General features: G+C 43.0%; 1 protein-coding gene across 4 annotated transcripts in view; it reads right to left on the bottom strand.

Annotated features, from left to right (window-relative positions):
- Window positions 1-18,226, bottom strand: part of PLXNA4 (plexin A4) — a 1,024,340-nt gene that overhangs the window by 572,443 nt on the left and 433,671 nt on the right. For all 4 annotated transcript variants that reach the window (XM_085653587.1, XM_085653590.1, XM_085653588.1 and 1 more), the window contains one exon: window positions 9,119-9,250. In XM_085653587.1, the coding sequence (XP_085509713.1) occupies window positions 9,119-9,250 (132 nt within the window). The remainder of the gene's footprint in view (window positions 1-9,118; window positions 9,251-18,226) is intronic.

Consider the following 18,226-nt stretch of genomic DNA (forward strand, 5'->3'; position numbering starts at 1 on the left):
CATCACGGGAAACGTCCTTTATCCCACGGTCTTTACAACGACCAGCCTTTACAATGAAGTCAGTACTCCGCATGTGAAGTTACCACGTGCTACTTTACCCCCAAAGTCGTTACAACAACTTGATGTAGGGGCGCATTGTTGGACTGGTGCTGGATTTTTAAGTCCAACAACTTCCCTACTGTTGAGTAGACTGGAGTTAGAATAGTAATTTATATTATTCCAAAGTCCAGTGCCCTCTAAAACAAGTCATTGTAAAAACTTGCATGCTAAAGTAATGTGTGGTAATGTCACACACGGGGCACTGACTGTATTGTAAAGGCATGCAAGGTAAATGCCTGCAGGCTTCCATCATACAACCTGCCATCACTCTTTAGCGATAAAAATGACTAATAAATCAAATATTGATTCTTATATATTACATCTGTGTGTCAGCTTCTCGAAGAAGCAGAACATTGAGAGGATGATTTAGTTGTCATTTCCACATCGTTAAATTTCTTGCCACCCTGGTAGATCACCTCGACAGCCTTCTTTTTCATCACATCAACTACTTCTCACACTATTTTGGTCCAATTCCAACCAGTGGCAACAAATAGAATACACGTTTAAGGCGAAAGGAGACTGGGCTATAAGTCTGGCATCATACCCAGTTGTGTGGGGGAGCAGATGTATTTATTTAAATCCCGCTCCCTCCATTCGATACATTTTAGTTGCAAGGTACAGTTGTGAGGTGAACTTGCTTCCCCCGTAAGGTAAGAGGACTATGGGCCACTCCATGACTTCAGCAGTAACTCCTCAGCCACGATGTATATACATTGTAGGCATCTGAGATCATAGCACACGTTTCACGTCGGGAAAACTAGAAATCAAAGTATCCAGGTCGGTGCACCTCTTCACAATCTAGAACTAAAGATCTGAAGGGAGTGAGAAAGACACTACTTGAATATATTTCAATTATAAGACGCCTAACTGAAATGGAACCAAGTGCTTTCTTGTCACCAATGGCTGAGTCCATGGCTGTTGCTGGGGGTTGTCTGTTCCACGTAGTTGGACTCATAGATGCTATCCAGGAATAGGATTGTTTTTATTAGGTTTCTGAATCAATTAAGGACTTTTTTCACACCACCCAGTCCATGGAAGAGGGCTCAAGTCAAAGTGACCAATTGCAGAAAATCATGTGCATCACACCGTTGCCTTTTACCTCTGGGGCATCCAGGGGGCCTTGAGTCGCAAACCAGAGTTGTCTCATACTTTTTTATATGGTCTAATCTTCTTGTGAGTTCAGTGAGTATACTCCTAAGTATTATATTTTTTGTGACTGTTGCTTTTAATTTGTTTCTCAATTTAAACTTCCTGTCAGTGATGTCTCTTAGGAATTCAGAATACCTGTGGATTTTGGACGCCTATTGCTGTCCTGGAACTGGATTCTGTGTCCTTTTACATGAGCAGTCGAATCCGCAGTTCAATGTAATTCCTATGTTTTCTGGTTCTTTGAAGAGCTTTTAACTTTTTGGCAGCTAATAAAGTAGTATTTATAAAGTGCTTACTACAGCTGACGAGTATTGAGAGTTTGAGGCCCTAGTTTATGTCTCTGCATATGACAAGAAGGGAACAGGAGAACCATTCTAGTGTTTTGTATTCAGGGGATAATTGGTTGTGGGTGACATTTAGGGTGTGTGAGTGTGACTCCAAGGTATAAACTCAGGGCCACTGGAATTATGCGATTGCACAGCCATGGCGTTTTTCTCATTATTATTGATTTGTCGCATTTGACACATAATTCATCATCCGCTGCATAATCTGCAGATTTGAACAAAAATAATTGTTTCTAGCTCAAACGATTCAGAAGTTACTAAAAACACAGCAACCCATGTTGCTGCGCAGTTGAGAGCCCTTTACAAACGTTGACAGGTCACCTTTCTGCTATATATTTGGGTATTAAACGGATACTAATGAGGGGCATCCAATGCCCAGACAGTGTTAACAAGTTTAAAAATGACAAAATAATGAAGTAATACTAGCACAAAATGAGGTGCATTACACCGCTTTTTTGACGCATTACTTACTCAACCCTGAGCCATAATTTGGCCGTTCCCTGCCGCATAATTCCAGTGACCCTAAGTATACATGTGGTTTCTCTTGGTGCTGATTGCTATTTGCTTTCAAGGCCAAGGCAGTTTGCATCCATGCATTTTATAGGTGGAAAGTGGTCATTGAGCCTTTTGGAAGCATTTAGTTTTTTTTAGTTTTTTTTTTTACGGCGTTTTATACAGCGCGAACTTGGCCCGAAAGTATCAGAGCGTTTTGTTAGGCACGGGGAGATTAAGTGATTTTCCCAGAAACACAGGATGTTCAGCATCATTGCCGAGACACGAACCCGGTTCCCCAGATTCAAGGTCGACTGTCCTAGCCGTTAGGCCAACTCCTCCCCCCTCTCTTAGTTTTTCTGATAAAGAGCTCAGCGTTCATTACCTGTGCAAAAAAACAATTAATCGTGTTTGATAAGAGCCCACACAAGGGTTTCATATTGAGGTTCAATATAATAGGTGCGAGCAGGAAAAGGCCTCCTTCCATCGTGGGAACTCCCTCCCTAGGCCATATGTACATGCCTACATCTCTCATTGCCCAAACGAGTTACCCATGACACATTTTTGTGCTTTGGATGCTGAATTTGAAAATAAATAATGTAGCTATGGCACACGTGACGTTGTGCATGGACTACTGGCTGCTGATTTGCGCAATGATTTGGCATCACACATCCCCCTCGTCGCAGCAGCACGCGCCTGGAGCCCATTAGGACCGCCGCAGTCCTTCGTCAGGCAGGCTGGGGTGCGGCACGGCTTCACGGATGGCTCTCCTTAGATATTTATACCGCGTCTCTGGGGCTCCGTAAACAAGGGGGTGTAACCGGCAGTAATTAGAACGATAATCCTAATGAGATGGCGCTTTCTTAGCACCACCGTGTTCTGGGATAGGGGCATTCTTTTCTCTTGCACTCTGCTTGCATTAATGGGGGTGTTAATGAAGCGTATTAAGGACAGTCACACCAGAAGGAACGCTGTCTCACCCAAGGGCCCTGATCTCGGAGAAGCCTTCTGGTCGTCTGAAACTTAACCTGATACCAAAGCACTTTGGGTTAGGTTCTGAAAAGGTGGTGCTGGGTTGCTTTTTAAACAGTTGATGCCCTAATTACAAGTAGTCGCATGTAACTTTGCCGTTATAGTGCAGTAAAATTACCCAAGTACCATGTAATTATGTATTCAGCCCCCCAAAATGGCAGAGGGTCCCTCTGTTCGGGGGAGTCCTGCATATGCCGGCGTCACGCCCCCTGCATCCAAAAACTTCTCTCCTGTCACGGGTCTTGAATGGGGAGGAGGGGGTGTAGGTAGTACCTGGCCATATGCCGGCGAGCCGGGGTCTGAAGTGGGGTGGCGGCGGCTTGCGAGGTCGGGGTGGAATTGGCTGGCTGGGACACGACACCCAGAAGCAGTAGAGTGCTTCCAGGGTCGGTCCCAGCAATGCGATAGCCCCACCCTTTCAAAAGGCGTCGCGACTCGCGAGACGTTGAGTGGGTCTGTTTCCCACTCACCACTACAAAAGATGTCAGGAAGTATACATCCCCTTTCATGTCCCTCAAAGAAGTTCTTACAATGTTGTAAATATGTCATCTATGCCTGTACGATCCTAATCCTATTGTGTTTTTGATTTTTCTGTGACTGCCATCTATTGTTTTATTTTACTTGTTCATCTATCTTGTCTGCATCTGTAACGTGTAAATTTGTGAATTTCCTCATGTAACGTACTTGGTTCTATTGTGAAGCACTCGGACACCTTTGGGTAAAGTCAGCGCTATTTAAAAGTGCATTAAATAAATAAATAAAAACATTTAAAAAAAACTATCCCCCTCTTCACTACTCCCCACATTGTGTTTCGTTTCCGTTTCTTTTATTTGCAGGAGTCCAGCGTGCTCTGCTATGATCTCTGCAGCCTCAGCCGGTGCCTCTGGGAGCTGCGCGGGTTTGAGAACTTTCCCACCTGACCTGAGCTGCATTTTTGGTTCCCTGCACTGGGTGGGTGCACAAGTGCTGTGGCGATGAGGGGGGTTCTGGCATGTGTTTTTTTTAAGCCCTATAAAGTGTGTGGATTGCACTTTATTGTACTGGTTGTTTGCTTGTTACCCCTTGCAGTCAGGGGATTTGTTTGCCTCTTGGGCCTTTGTTAGTTGAAGTGTTACTGGGTATTTGCTTTATAAGAATCGTCTGTGAACTTTTGTCATTTGTTTGGCCAAGCTTGGGCACGGGCTTTGAGCTTGCAGGATGGGGTGCACTTGTCTAAGGGATGTGATGAAATATTTATTGAGAATTAGTTGATGTGGTTAGTTCATTGCCCTGCTATTGTGGAAGGATGGGGGGCAGATAGTAGGTGAACTATGCTGGCCTGTGAGGTCATGATTGGTAGGACAGTTCGGGTCCATGTAAGGCACTCTTTTAGACCAAAAAATAACTGCAGCATCGCAGGACCCTCTAAGGGGTGCTGGTAGCAAGTCAAACGGAGGTTGCAGGTGTGTGGGAGGTTGTGGGCAGTCACTGACACACAGTCCTTACCTGGATACAACCTGCACATGTGCAGTGAGCACAACTTAGCACAAGCCCTTGACGGGGGGAGATGGGTGTAGGGGTGCCTGAGGTAGGTATCCTGGCAGGCAGATGGGCCTCTTGCACAGGAACATCCTGGTATGGGAGATCGATAGCTGGCGTCCTCCCATAAGGAGAGACCCATCCATGTCCCTTTTATTGGACAAGGGGTTTTAAGAGGAAGGGACACTGGAACCAGTCATGATGTCACATGTAAAAGTAGGTTTTGAAGGTTGCACAGGAACACTCTTAGCTATGGTTAGGTAATTCCCATGTACAAGCATCTCTGTTAGGACTAGGACTTAATTTCTGCAAGCAAAGATGTACAATTGTGGGTTTCTGTGCATAATGTGATGAAAATGTGTTTGTAGATATGTGTAAATAAATCAGTCCGGGGGTCTTACGACCCCTAACCTAAAGAACTTGATTGGTGTTCTTGTCAGTGACATGGGTGTGTTGGGACAGGTGTGTATGGGGTTTCCAAGGGACATCAGGGATTACCTAGCCATGTGGGGAATTACCAAATTTTCCCCAGTAGTAAAAGCACATAGAAGTCACTATTTCATTGGGTTTTTCTGCAAATATTTGCCACCTGCTCAGAGCAGGTGGTGAATGTATTCAAGGGCCATTGCGTGTTGTGGGGTGACCATAGACGAGCGAGGGAGGTGGCATTATTGTAATTGTTTTTAGATAGCGCTTACTCCAAAACCCAAAGGAATAGTGATGGATTAGTATAGGGTGGTGTAAGGGAGCAGGGTAGGTAAGGGAAAAGAAAGTTTGTTTGTAGGAATATGAAGCATTGTATTCTTTCCCCGTTAGTAAAGTTTTTCCACTCCCATTAAAACCAGGTTTAGAAAATCTAACCAGTAGTAATTGGATAGAGCGGAATTAATGCATCTAACCATGCAATAATTTTGTTCCCCCTAATTTGTAATCAAGCCGTAGGTGTATTAAACTAAAACAGTGGCATCCTGGCAGAGATGAAGCAGTCTTGCTTCATACAGGTACAAGCCACCTCTTTCTTGTTGGGAAACCATGCAGACCCGGGTTTGGTGTTTCTTGTTAGGCTAGTCACAGAAAGCAGTGAGTCAACTTCCCTAAACATATCATTAAACATATCAAGATGGCTAATTTGCTTTTTCCATTGCTCTGCTCGATGGTTAGCACTCAGTAGTACCAATTCCAACAGCACTCACTAACACAAGGACACTACCCATAAGGTGAAGCGGATTCTATACCAGAATTGGTTGATCCTGGGAGGATAATAATTGTGAAATGACAAGTGCTGACTAACTACCATTATACCACAGTACTTAGACAGTCATATTTGTAGTTATCTGGTTATTGGAGTGCATAAAAATAACAACTTCAAAGCTAACTTCATGAATATGACATGAGGCCTGAAAATCCATACCCATAAGGCTAATGAAGGCATGTACAGGTGCATAGCTTAATCACTGGTGTGCTTATACCTACTGCACAGTAACACTTGGGTTTACAGTATGTGACCTTCCATGTCATTGGCCTTTGTCTGCCGTGGACTAAAATGAAATGTGCTCTCATAATTCCAATTGTCCCTGTGATGTGCCAATTAGATAATTGATCCATCAGTAGCCATGATCTGGGGAATCCTAGTGGATCCTGTACTCCACCCAAAAAATATTTCTGATTATTTTAATTGGCAAGTCATTAAGTCACATTGAGTCCTTTCTTAGTGCGTTGCAATGAAGTCAAGCAGAGCCCTCTGTTTTTGCAAGGTAGGCAGAAAACCTGACACATGTTTCGCTGTATGCAGCCTTTTGTGGGAAAAATTCAACTTCCAAAATAAAGGAGAACAGACTTCACAGAAGAGCTTTGTAACCATGGAATTCCAACTATCTATGTCCACCAATTTATAATAGAAATAGCCCCCATTACAGTGTTGTCTTGGGGGGCCCTGTGCAATATCTTCTTTAGGGGACCCTGTCAGGAGCAGCTTTGTGTTTTATTACCCATTTCTGCCAATTCAAGACCCATTCTGCCAAACAATATGAAATAATACATTAAAGGTTGAGATGTATACATAAAAAGATGTGACAGAGAGAAAGTTCATTTTTCCAGGAAGAGGGACCCTTGTAAGGTAGGGTCCTTAGCAATTGCTCAATTTGTTCATGCCTTAAAACGTCTTTACCACATAGCCCAGATCTGAAGAATTATAAATAGCAGATGCTGTGAACATCCCGATTCGCAGGGAAGTCTTAAAGTACCACAACAAATAACGATATGGAAATACTGATTCCGGCAAACAATGTGTTGCTTCTTTGCATTTGGGTGCACACAGATGCCGTCCTTGGGTAGTTTGACATCAGAATGACATTCCCTTTATAAGGAAGAAACGTTTAATTGCATTTCACAATTGGTTAAAAAGAAAAGAGAACATCTTTTATACAAACAGGGAAGAGGGGAGTGTCTTAGAAAATATCGCTGCCAGGAAAGTGAAATATAGAGTGGCCCATTAGAACAACGCTTGAGTAGTGGCCAGTTGGGTAACTCCTAAAATTAGCATGTTCCTTTTTGAGAGGAAGATAACATGGCTCGCCTATATATTGGTTAACTGTTGGGAAAACCAACATGGTTGTCCCCTGGGAATATAAAGGGGTGGTGGGACGAGGGATTTGGGCTATTCGCGTTTTTTCAGGTTTCTATTTTCAGATTTTTTCATGGTTGTGAGTGAAGAACAGGATGTACCAGCCCCTGGTTGGATAATGTGATAAGAATTCTCAGTTTACGTTTAAACCAATCTCAACGCACCAAAGGGTTGATCATTGGTCCTTAATTTATTAACTTTAAAAGGATGAAAGGCTGAATGCAAATCCCAGATTATAATTAGGGCTCCCGGTTTTATGGTATTTATATTTTTGTCATTTCTGTCTGTATTTATCTATATTTATTTTTTATAATTTTACCTGTATTTATCCATATTTAGTTTAGGTTTTGTGAAAAAATGATGCTGAAATGTGTATATTTCTGCATTTATTTAACCGGTTAATGTTAACTTGTGCCTGAACGCCTGACAGATTTCAATGATGTATATACACACTCAGATGATAAAATATGCACCTATAATGAAACATGCACATTTTAGTATCATGGTTGTGCAAATCTACTGCTGTTTAAGGCTCTTTACTAAAATTCCTTTAGTTTTGTAATCTCCTTGCCTGTCAATATGCACAGCTTTTGGCCTTGCAGTCATGATTGACAGCATTCAGAATCACTCAAAAACTACCCAATTTCCGTTTTTATCCACATTTAAAAATAAATACAGACAGGAAAATAAATGGTTTTCTGTCTGTATTTATCTGTAAAAATCAGTAAAAACGGAAAACAGGGAGCCTTCATTATAATATATGCACCTGTGGATTCTCGGGTGCACACAGATATAAATAGTCTGGGAGTTAACACGGTGAGCTCTCTTTCTGGATTGTATTGTTAGTAACAAGCCATGGAGGGATTTGGAGTTTCGGTGCCTGCTGTTCGGCTTTGAGGGGTGAGCACGTGGTTTACAGCCTGAGCCATGTCAGTAGTTATGCTGTTTAATATTTTGCCAGGTGTCCCTGTGTCAGTCTTTTGATCAGAGCAACATTAAAAATGCATGAGAGCCCAAAGGCGGCTGCTTGCCAAATATCCGAGGGCATGTGAGTGTTTCTGTGAGAGTGTCATATTTTTGGAAGGCATCCACCAGCTTGTGAGCTACTGCTTTGTAACAACAAGGAATACATTTTCTGAACCAGAAGTTGTCCGGTACCACCAAGCTGATGGTCCAATTGTTTGTTATCTGCGGTGAGGAATATTGCTACACAGACCTTTCCATTTTGCTCCAAGCACATCAGTGCAATTCACCTTAAAAACCTGTCACTTTTTGAAATAAGATTAATCTTTCTCCCGTGAACAGAGTCTGAATGGGTTCAGTATGTGGATCCAAGGTTCATTGAGACATTGCTTCTGCTTTAGGGACTCCTCTTTCTCTTCCTCCAGACCTTTGCACTTGTGATTTCCCTACTTCATGTCACATCACTTCCTGGCCTGACCTCACATCCTGTGTTGCTACAAAGCCCAGAATCCTTTGCAAATGACAGAATGATGGGCACTGGTTTCAAGAGTCTCTCAGGATGTGTATACTCTACAGCACCTCTAGTATTCCATAACAACAGCTTGGACAGTAAAATAACCTACGGATGCTGGTGCGGGTACACTAAGTAACTCCTTCTCTGATGGCCTGTCTTTACAATTGTGACTACTGAGGTTGTTGGAGGGGACGTCGATTCCATGCCAGTCTACAGTAGGTCTCAACTTGAGCTGTGCTAGAATCATTATGTCTAGAAGCCACATTGTGTTGTCCAGAATAACACGGGAAAGAAGAATGCAAACCAGGGACTGGTCAAATATCCCACAGACAACCATTGCAAAGAGCAAACAGAAGAACTTCAGAATGTTGTTCCAGGACCTACCTGCTTGTTGGACATGATGTACAGCTGCTTGTGGTCCATAGAAAACGCCATGTCACGAAGAACTGGGGAATCGTCCACCACCTGCACGGTTTCATACTGCAGGGCGGCGTTTATGGTTCCGCTGACTCTGATCTGCGCAAAGAAGAGCGAGAGAATCGATCAGTTTTTTTTCCAGTTCGCAGCCGCCGCTCCCATGCTGGCACCAGAGAATGCTGTATCTTAAAACAAAGCAATCTGCCATGGTTTGTACTCAAAATCAGGCTGAAGTGGAGGCTCGGTCGCGCGCTAATTACTTCCTGAGCCTGAGACGCGCACAATAGGAGCCTAAAAAAGAACCCCCTCGAGCAGAAAGCAGCCCAACTTCGAGGCACTCCTTTTTCTTATCTGGTGCAATTTTTCTGTAAAAAACAAAAACAAAAAAACACACCACATGTAGCGGAACACAGAAGTTGTCCAAGGGACAGTGTGGGTGCCGCACGTGCTGGTCTTATGGTTTGTTAACCCCTCTTATGCCATCAAATATTCAATTAACTGAATGCTCGGTCACCATAAGACATTCAAACAAAAATGTTGCCACAAGGTTCTAGTTTTTAGTACTAAACCCATTCATGAGACACACTCAACCAGCACCACCCATTGACTTGCACCAAGGGATTTTGCGAACGCTCTGCACCTCAGATGAGTGGCGCAATCTTTAGAGTGACAAAAGCTTCTGCCTACGAAACTTAAAACGACATGTTACTGCTGAGCTACCGCCTTTGATAATATTGCTTGGTTGTCTATTTGCCCCATCTAATGCGCTAGCACACCACCAAAACCTGAGGAACCATCTCAGCAGCAAGCATATGTAAAAGTCAGGACTCCAGGATTTATAAACTTGTGATACTTTTAGTACAAGGTCTCACACACACTTAAGAAATACTTGATGGTGATTAAAAAAAACCACATTTTCCTAAAATATGGAATGGTTCCTTCTTTACATTCTTCTGTACATGGATAATTTGGCAAGGGCCGATTAATATTAGCAGTTTTAAACTGTGATGAGAATGTGGTGAGCCCACCCCGTCCTGGACTGCACTCGGCTGCCATCCATTCTGGTGCACCCCCTGCGCAGGCCTGTTCTATTCCGCTCTAATCAATGTTCTTCATTCACAGACACTTTTCAACGGCCCGTCCTTGGACACTCTTTGCATGTACATTACATTCATATTTTTGCTGTACTTTCAGACATGAGGCCCTTACAGTCACAGTCTACCCAGGCCTACTTTCAGTGGCGTAACAAAACTCGATGGGGGGGCCCCCTGAAAAAGTGCATGGAGTGTGCCCCCCATGCGCCGGACCCAGTCAGGCGCTCTCAGCTGCCACCCGTGCACAGTGCCTGAGGGGAGCCGCCCGGAGCTCCCCCCCCAATCCTCAGGGGTTGCAGGGGCTGTTGTTACGCCCCTGTCTACTTTACTGAACAATATGAGCTGTGGGTTTTTCTGGTCTACACTCTGTTGTGGCATTTTCTGGTATACTGCCAGTGCTTAATTTGTAAAAAAAAAAAAAAAAACATATGTGCCGGTACCTACTCAGTGGGCCACTACATCTTGGCAGCTTGCACCACTCATTGCCCCTGCTGCCATGAGAATTGGCAATGACAATTCAGACTATTCCAGGCCCCCAAAAGCTATAAGAATGGCTTTGGCGGCAGGTATTAGTCATTTTTTAAGTGTATTGGATTAATAAACATGTTCCCACTGCTGTGAGGGTCTGCATGCGGCAGTGGGTGGAAAGCTGTCCCGTGCCACCTGTCCCACTCCACAGCCCGCATACCACCTCCAGCATGTCCACTCTCCACCATGCCTCAAAGTTTCAGACTGATGGAGCATAGATGCCCACTCTTGGAACGCTAATGGAAAATGGTACCCTCTTAGTATGGACTATTAAGCCTGTGGACCGGTGATAGGACTGGGGCAAACAGTGATCATTCACAGGATGATTTCATTGTGTCTGACAATATTGAGGTCCAATGTCTCGCGAGCCTGAAAAGCCCCAGCAGCCATCTTCGACTGTAAAGTGCCTCGGCAGAGGCTCCAGACAATTGCAGTAATGTGCTCAGAGAATGGGTCCCTCATATCACCATTTCTATATTCTTGCTCAGAACTAGCCAATGAAAGTGGAAGTTCTAAGTGCAGTCTACTTCTAACAAGTCCCGGCTTGGTCAAGTGACCCAATATTGTGAGTTGATGTGCAGTCCCCAGAACATTTCACATAGAACAAACCTCCCGTTACCAGACACTACCTACACCACATGTTAACAGGGACATTAAGAGAAAAGTACAAACCTTTCCCTCTTACCCAGTCTTGAATCACCAATGATCACCTTTTTATTTTTATTCGATGACATCTGCATTGGTGTCAAAACATAAGGTGACGGTATTTTTCAGATGGCCATATGAAGGTTCTCATCAGAATGCACTCTTAAACTGTGCTTGTTGCAGCCACCAGCACTAAGAACTGGCTTCCTGGACCCAGAGATAGTCTGCACCCCATTATAGGATATTTATTATTTCTGACGGATCTATCTGGGGTAACGTTAACATGCGGTGTTTATTGTCCTAGAGGATTCTGCTACCGGGTTCTAAGCCAGGAGGTACCAACAATGAGGCACACATCAATACGGCAGTCATTGGACACCTTCAAGTACAAAAATATTTTAGTCTAGTACCATCTTCGATCAATAATAAATATCCAGCAGTGGCATGCTTATGCATCAACAAGTAAACAATGCCCCTGCCATGTGGCACTGGCATACCTCTGATACAACTGGTTCCACGCCAACGGAAATTAAGCAATGGATTCGTAAATATAAATTGGAAATATAATGTTTCCTAAAAGTGAAGGCCTGGGAAATGCTCCAAGTCGAATGTGAGGCAAATGGTTTCTATGCACGTGGGTGAATTTTCCTGTTTAGTCATCTACCACATTTTTAAGGTTTCTGTTCCAGTTCCCTGAAGAGTGCCCACAGGCGGCACACGCAAAGGCCAGCATCCTTCGATCTGGCATAGTGTTACCCTGAGCACTCCATAACACAAGCGTAATAGACCTTGGTTGGCTGAACGCTCCTTCACCTTCCAAGTGAGATGTCTGCCAAGAAAGAAATTGTATACTAAAAGGGCAGTCACTGTGTGCTGGCTGCAGTGAAATCCCATATCGGTGTGAATGAAAGCAGGATCTAGCCATGGACACAATGGACCATTAAGTTGCATCGAAGGCTCAGAAAGGTGACTGGAGTCTGTGTCGAGAGACCAGTGCAATACTGGAAGACGAGAAAACCTCCTCCAGGTAACAAAGTGAAGTCCCCTGTTGTGCAAACATGGACCGACCATAAACTAATTCCCTTTGAATTCTTGACAAAGGACATGCCCCCAGTTAAGGAAAAAATAAAAATCCTACAACAGGATAAAGCCAGTTGGAAGGCACTAATAGGGCTTCCAGACCTCGCCCTAAAAGCCCTCCGGGGTAGACCCGATATGGTTGGAGACCCTATAATTGACAACCAGCTCCTTGTGCAATGGATGCTCGAACTAAGAGACCATTTGGCACCTAAAATTTCACCTCACAGGCCACCAAAAAAGAATCCCTCTGTTCCATGGTTCTCACAATCCTTAAAAGAACGGCACGGTCATGTTAGGGCGTTAGAACGTAGATGGCGCCGGAATTACGATAGTAATGACCTTAACATCTACAAAAGCGCACGCAGAAAATATCATGTTTTGATCAAAACTTTAAAAAAAAACTTATTACATTGAGGCTATTAAAAGCACCAATAACAAACAGAAAGAGATCTTTAAAATAGTTATGTTGTTTACAAATCCGAATAGCTTACTTCAAGAGATCCCTCCCTACCAGAGCCTCTGTAATAACATAGCAGACTACTTTGAAGAAAAAGTTTTGACACTTATAAAAGATTTCCCCTCTCCTTTTCCATTTATCATAAATAAGGGAGCCTCTGCAGGCAGAGACACAGCTTGTATGAAAACATTCCAGCCCACTACGCTGGAGGAATCACGTCTGGCGAACTTGTCCATCAAATCAGGCTCTTCTTTCGACCCTTGCTCCCCCACTCTACTACACGCCCTCATTGATATTGTAAACCCCATTATTAATAATATAATAAACTCCTCGCTTCTCACAGCCAAGATCCCAACAGAATGGAAACTCGCGGCAGTCAAACCTCTCCAAAAAAATCAGCTGGCCGATCCTACGACCCTTTCCAACTTACGACCCATCTCGCTCTTATTACCTACCTTGTCTAAGTTAACTGAAAAATTTGCTAATAGACAACTCACTACTTTTTTAGAGGAAACAAATGTATGACACTTTAATCAATCAGGTTTTAGAGCCCAACACTCGACAGAATCCGCCCTTTTGTAAACTGCGGAAACCCTACGAGCAGCCCTGGATCAGGGAAAGAAAGCAGTCCTGGTGCTGTTAGACCTGTCCGCGGCCTTCGGCACGGTCTCACATGCCATTCTTTTAGACCGTCTCGCAGCATCTGGCATATCTGGTAATGTCCTAGTGTGGATTAAGAACTTTCTGCAAGATCGGCGCCAAGTGATCACGCTAGGACAATTTAACTCAGAAGAAAAAGCACTCACATCAGGGGTACCTCAGGGATCGAGCCTGAGCCCGACCCTCTTCAATGTATGTATGTCCCCTCTGATCAAGCTAATATCGTCCTTCAAGATCAATACCATCTCATATGCTGACGATACACAGCTTATCCTGGTCCTGGATAAGGACACTACTGAGGCGGAAGAAAACCTCAGAAAATGCCTCTCAGCAACCTTCAAATGGATGAATAACAACCATCTGAGGTGTAACTCGGAAAAAACAGAGATTCTGCCATTTGGCCAACAAAACTCCTTCGTGCCTAAACTTTGGTGGCCAGAAAATAACCCCCCCCCCCAATACAATAAATGCAGATAGGAATTTAGGAATAAAGTTTAACACCACCCTATCCTTCAAACAACAATCCCTGGCAGTTGCGGGCACATGTTTCCATATTATAAAAAGTCTAAATAAATTCTTCGACTTGCTTCCCTATTCAGCCAGGCAAACTGTTGCTGTTGCCCTTATTACATCTAGGCTGGACTATTGTAACAGGCTTTATGCAGGAACCAACAGAGCAGTTATGCACATGCACACGGCTGGTACTGAAGTGGCCCAGGAAATCATCTGCCTCGGCGGCATTAGACATCTTGCACTGGCTACCAATTCACAAACGTGTTTTGTTTAAGGTCCTTATTATCACCTTCAGGGCCTTTCACTCACGAGGCCCCCAATATCTTCAAACTGGCTTCAAGCGCTACGTTCCCTCCTGTAGCTTAAGATCATCCAACGCAAATCTGCTATCATTCCAACTTTCAGATTGGTGTCAAAGGGGGGAAATCACTTGCGGTTATAGGCTCAAAGGCATGGAATAAACTTCCACCTCAGCTTCGCCAGATTGCATCTGAGTCTGTGTTTAAGAAGGCACTTAAACCCTGGATTTATAGTGCACCAGACATACTTTGTAAAACTCTGATTTGAACGCCCTTATTTTTCTGTTAGGAGCAGCAAACCAGCTCTGTTTCCATCTCTGTTTTTTCCATAACAGCGCCAAGATGCTCCCTGGATTGATAGTTGCGCTATACAAGTATGATTTTACATTACATTACAGTGTGCAATGCAGCTGGACACTAGTCCCACCCCCTCACAGTGAGTCTCAGTTATACGTTATGGAGGTATTGTATATATATGAAATTGAGAAGCCAATAGCCGTTCTTAAGAGTCTGACCAGTGAGAGTCAGATTTAGCCTTGAGCATTGTGATGTGGCTGTGCATGACCTGTACAGAGGGATGACAGTCCCCTTCCACTCAGGTACTTATTCATTCCATGCCTTTTTTTCACAATCACCTGATACAAAGCTGATTTTTGAAGTTGGAGTCCCAATACAGCACAATACAAAACATTTTTAAGGGCTATCTCTGCCTTAAGTCTTATGAATAGTTCCTTATGCAGAATTAGGGAAGTCATGTCCCTCTCTCTGTCTCCCTCCCAGCTCCTCATTTCTAGCAGACAGTTTTCTCAAAACAGTTGGTATAGTCTTCTATAGTAATAACTCCATTCTCTGTGAGGCCACTCAGAGGCTTGGTAAGATTGTACCAGACAAATCCATCATCCCTCCATGGCGATGTGTTAAATGTTGATGTTGTTTAATATGTTCGTCTGTATGTATGTTTGTGTAGGTATATGTATGTGTGTGTGTATATATATATATATATTCACTGAAAAAACCATAGGTTTCACACACGTTATAGTTAGGAATTAGCATTTAAAAAACCTTGCAAATTCACTGAAAAAACCATAGGTTTCACACATGTTATAGTTAGCGGAAATTTTACTGATAAAAAACCAGTGAAATTGCCCCGTTATAGTTAGTGCTGGCAACTATAACTCACGCGACCGCAATCCTCTGCTGATGCTAATACTGTATTTAGACACTTATTTGCCCATGTATTCTTCCATACATTTTTAGCTATACATATATTACAAATATTTTTTTTTCATAAAGACACATATGTCATCAGCAGAAGATTGCGGTCGCGTGAGTTATAGTTGCCAGCACTAACTATAACGGGGCAATTTCACTGGTTTTTTATCAGTAAAATTTCCGCTAACTATAACATGTGTGAAACCTAAGGTTTTTTCAGTGAATTTGCAAGGTTTTTTAAATGCTAATTCCTAACTATAACGTGTGTGAAACCTATGGTTTTTTCAGTGAATTTGTACGGTTTTTTAAATGCTAAGTTACTTTACACCATTCGAGGCGTGCGCGCCCACTTAACGCAGTTCGTTCCGTGCACGGTTTTTATCAACTTTAATAAGCCCTGTACATTTGGTGGCCTTCGGCCACCAAAAGCACAGGGGGTGGGGTCAATGTGGATAGTGTTTTTTTTATTTCGATTTTATAATTTCATGTTGCCAAAATTTAGTTTTTTTTACCTATTAATAAGCCCTGTACATTTGGTGGCCTACGGCCACCAAAAGCACAGGGGGTGGGGTAAGTGTGGATAGTGTTTTTTTTTTTTTTTTTTTTTTTACCGTATGCTTACGGTAAGCGTACGGTAAGCGTACTCGGCGAAATTGCCGAAAAAAAAATAAAACCGTTTTTGCTCTTGGGGGATGTTTGGGGACTCCCTCAACATGACTATGTGGGAGGGAGTTGTCAAAACAGCCCCGTAACATGTTTTTGGCCATCTTGTTTGATAAACAACACTCAGTGCGAGAGACAAAATGGCGGCCGCCGCTTCCTGGTTTCGGCCGATTCGAATGTTTACTAAGATCTAAGAGCCAATCAGAATCGCGCTCGCGCACGCCACCGTACGCTTACGGTAAGCGTACGGTAAGCGTACCGTAAGCGGGCTCAGATATATATATTGATTTAAAGGCTATTTTCTCAGAATCTACTGAACAGATTTACACCAAACCTACAAAAGGCACTTCCTTGACCTAGGGACTACCTCTCTGCCAAATTTCTAGTAATTCTGTTCAGCCGTTCGGGCTGTAGCTCGTTCTAAAGGTCCTATGGAAAACTGCATGGGAAAAACGCGTTTTGGGACCCCCCTTTTATCTCAGCCCCCGCTTGACGAATCCCCCCGAGACTTTCAGGGTAGGAGCGGAGCGTAGCGCCCCACCTATTTTGAGAAATTCGCGAGGATTCATCGACCGGCGCCAAAGTTATTCAAAATAGAATGTTGAGGTTTTCCTATGGAAAAGGGGTCCTAACTATAACTACCTACTGGCGACCGCCAGTAGGTAATATATATATATATATATACACACACACACACACACACACACACACACACACACATAAATATATATATCATTTGAGATCTCATCAGTGATGTCATCGACCATGTCATGAGTGATGTGATATGTGAGGTCTTATCAGTGCATGGGGGGGGCGCGACTTATAGTTAGCTCAGCTAATGATAACTGCTGAATTTCACTAGTTTTGTGCGAGTGAAATCTGAGCCCATCCATAATCTCCCTGTACCCTTTGTTTTTGCTGTGAATTTCCAAGATTTTTTATATTTTATTTCCTACCTATGACATCCCTGCAACCTTTGTTTTTTTAGTGTATATATATATATATATATATATATATATATTTATTTATGTATTTATTTATTTATTTTCCATGGCACGATCTGTTATTAGATTTCTATGACCCAGCAAGCTTATTTGTAACTTGAAGAAATCTACTAACAAAAAAATAACTGAGGGAATCTATGCTCCTGTCAAGGGGTTACAGATGGATCTGTGCAGCCATAATAGACGGATCATGTGCCGTCCCATAAGTGGGCCCTAATTGATGCTACATAGCAGGGACCACCGGTGGGATTTCACATTACTGCCCAATTAGGAACAATGGTGGCTTCCCCATGACTGATGCGAGTCACGTTCCTCATAAGTGCCTCATCATTAGGCACATGTGTGTGGCAATCATTATGATCGTCCTCATTTGTATTAATTCATTTGATTGCTATGATGTTGTTTAATATTCCACAATATGTTTCCTTTTGTTCTTCATCAGTGGCTATTAGACCCATCAAGTCCTTCATCACAGGGTTCCCTTTCAGCCTCTCAAAACTCTTCTCTCCGCCACTTCGCTCCTCACACAGTAGCCTCCTATTTAGAACTTTCTCTCGAATAAATATAGGTTATATTTTAGGTGTGATATATATATATATATATATCAGTAAACCCCTTTTTCTTCCACAGTTCATTTGCAGAGAACTAGAAAACAGGAACGGACTCCTCTTATTTAGTGCAAATTACTTTTTTATTGCTTAGTGCGCTGTGCCGCCATGACGCGTTTCGGCCTATACAGGCCTTGATCACATGACGCGCCTACAAGGCTTTCCCAAATTTAAAGTGCTAGTGCATCCCATAAACATGGAAGATATACATCAACCTAAAAATAGCCTTATATGACATAAGAACATCAAAATGACAATGTGAAAATATATATATACACACACACACACACACACACAAATGTATTTAACATT

The sequence above is a fragment of the Triturus cristatus genome, chromosome 4_1 (genome assembly GCF_964204655.1).
Source record: "Triturus cristatus chromosome 4_1, aTriCri1.1, whole genome shotgun sequence".
Taxonomy (NCBI): domain Eukaryota; kingdom Metazoa; phylum Chordata; class Amphibia; order Caudata; family Salamandridae; genus Triturus; species Triturus cristatus.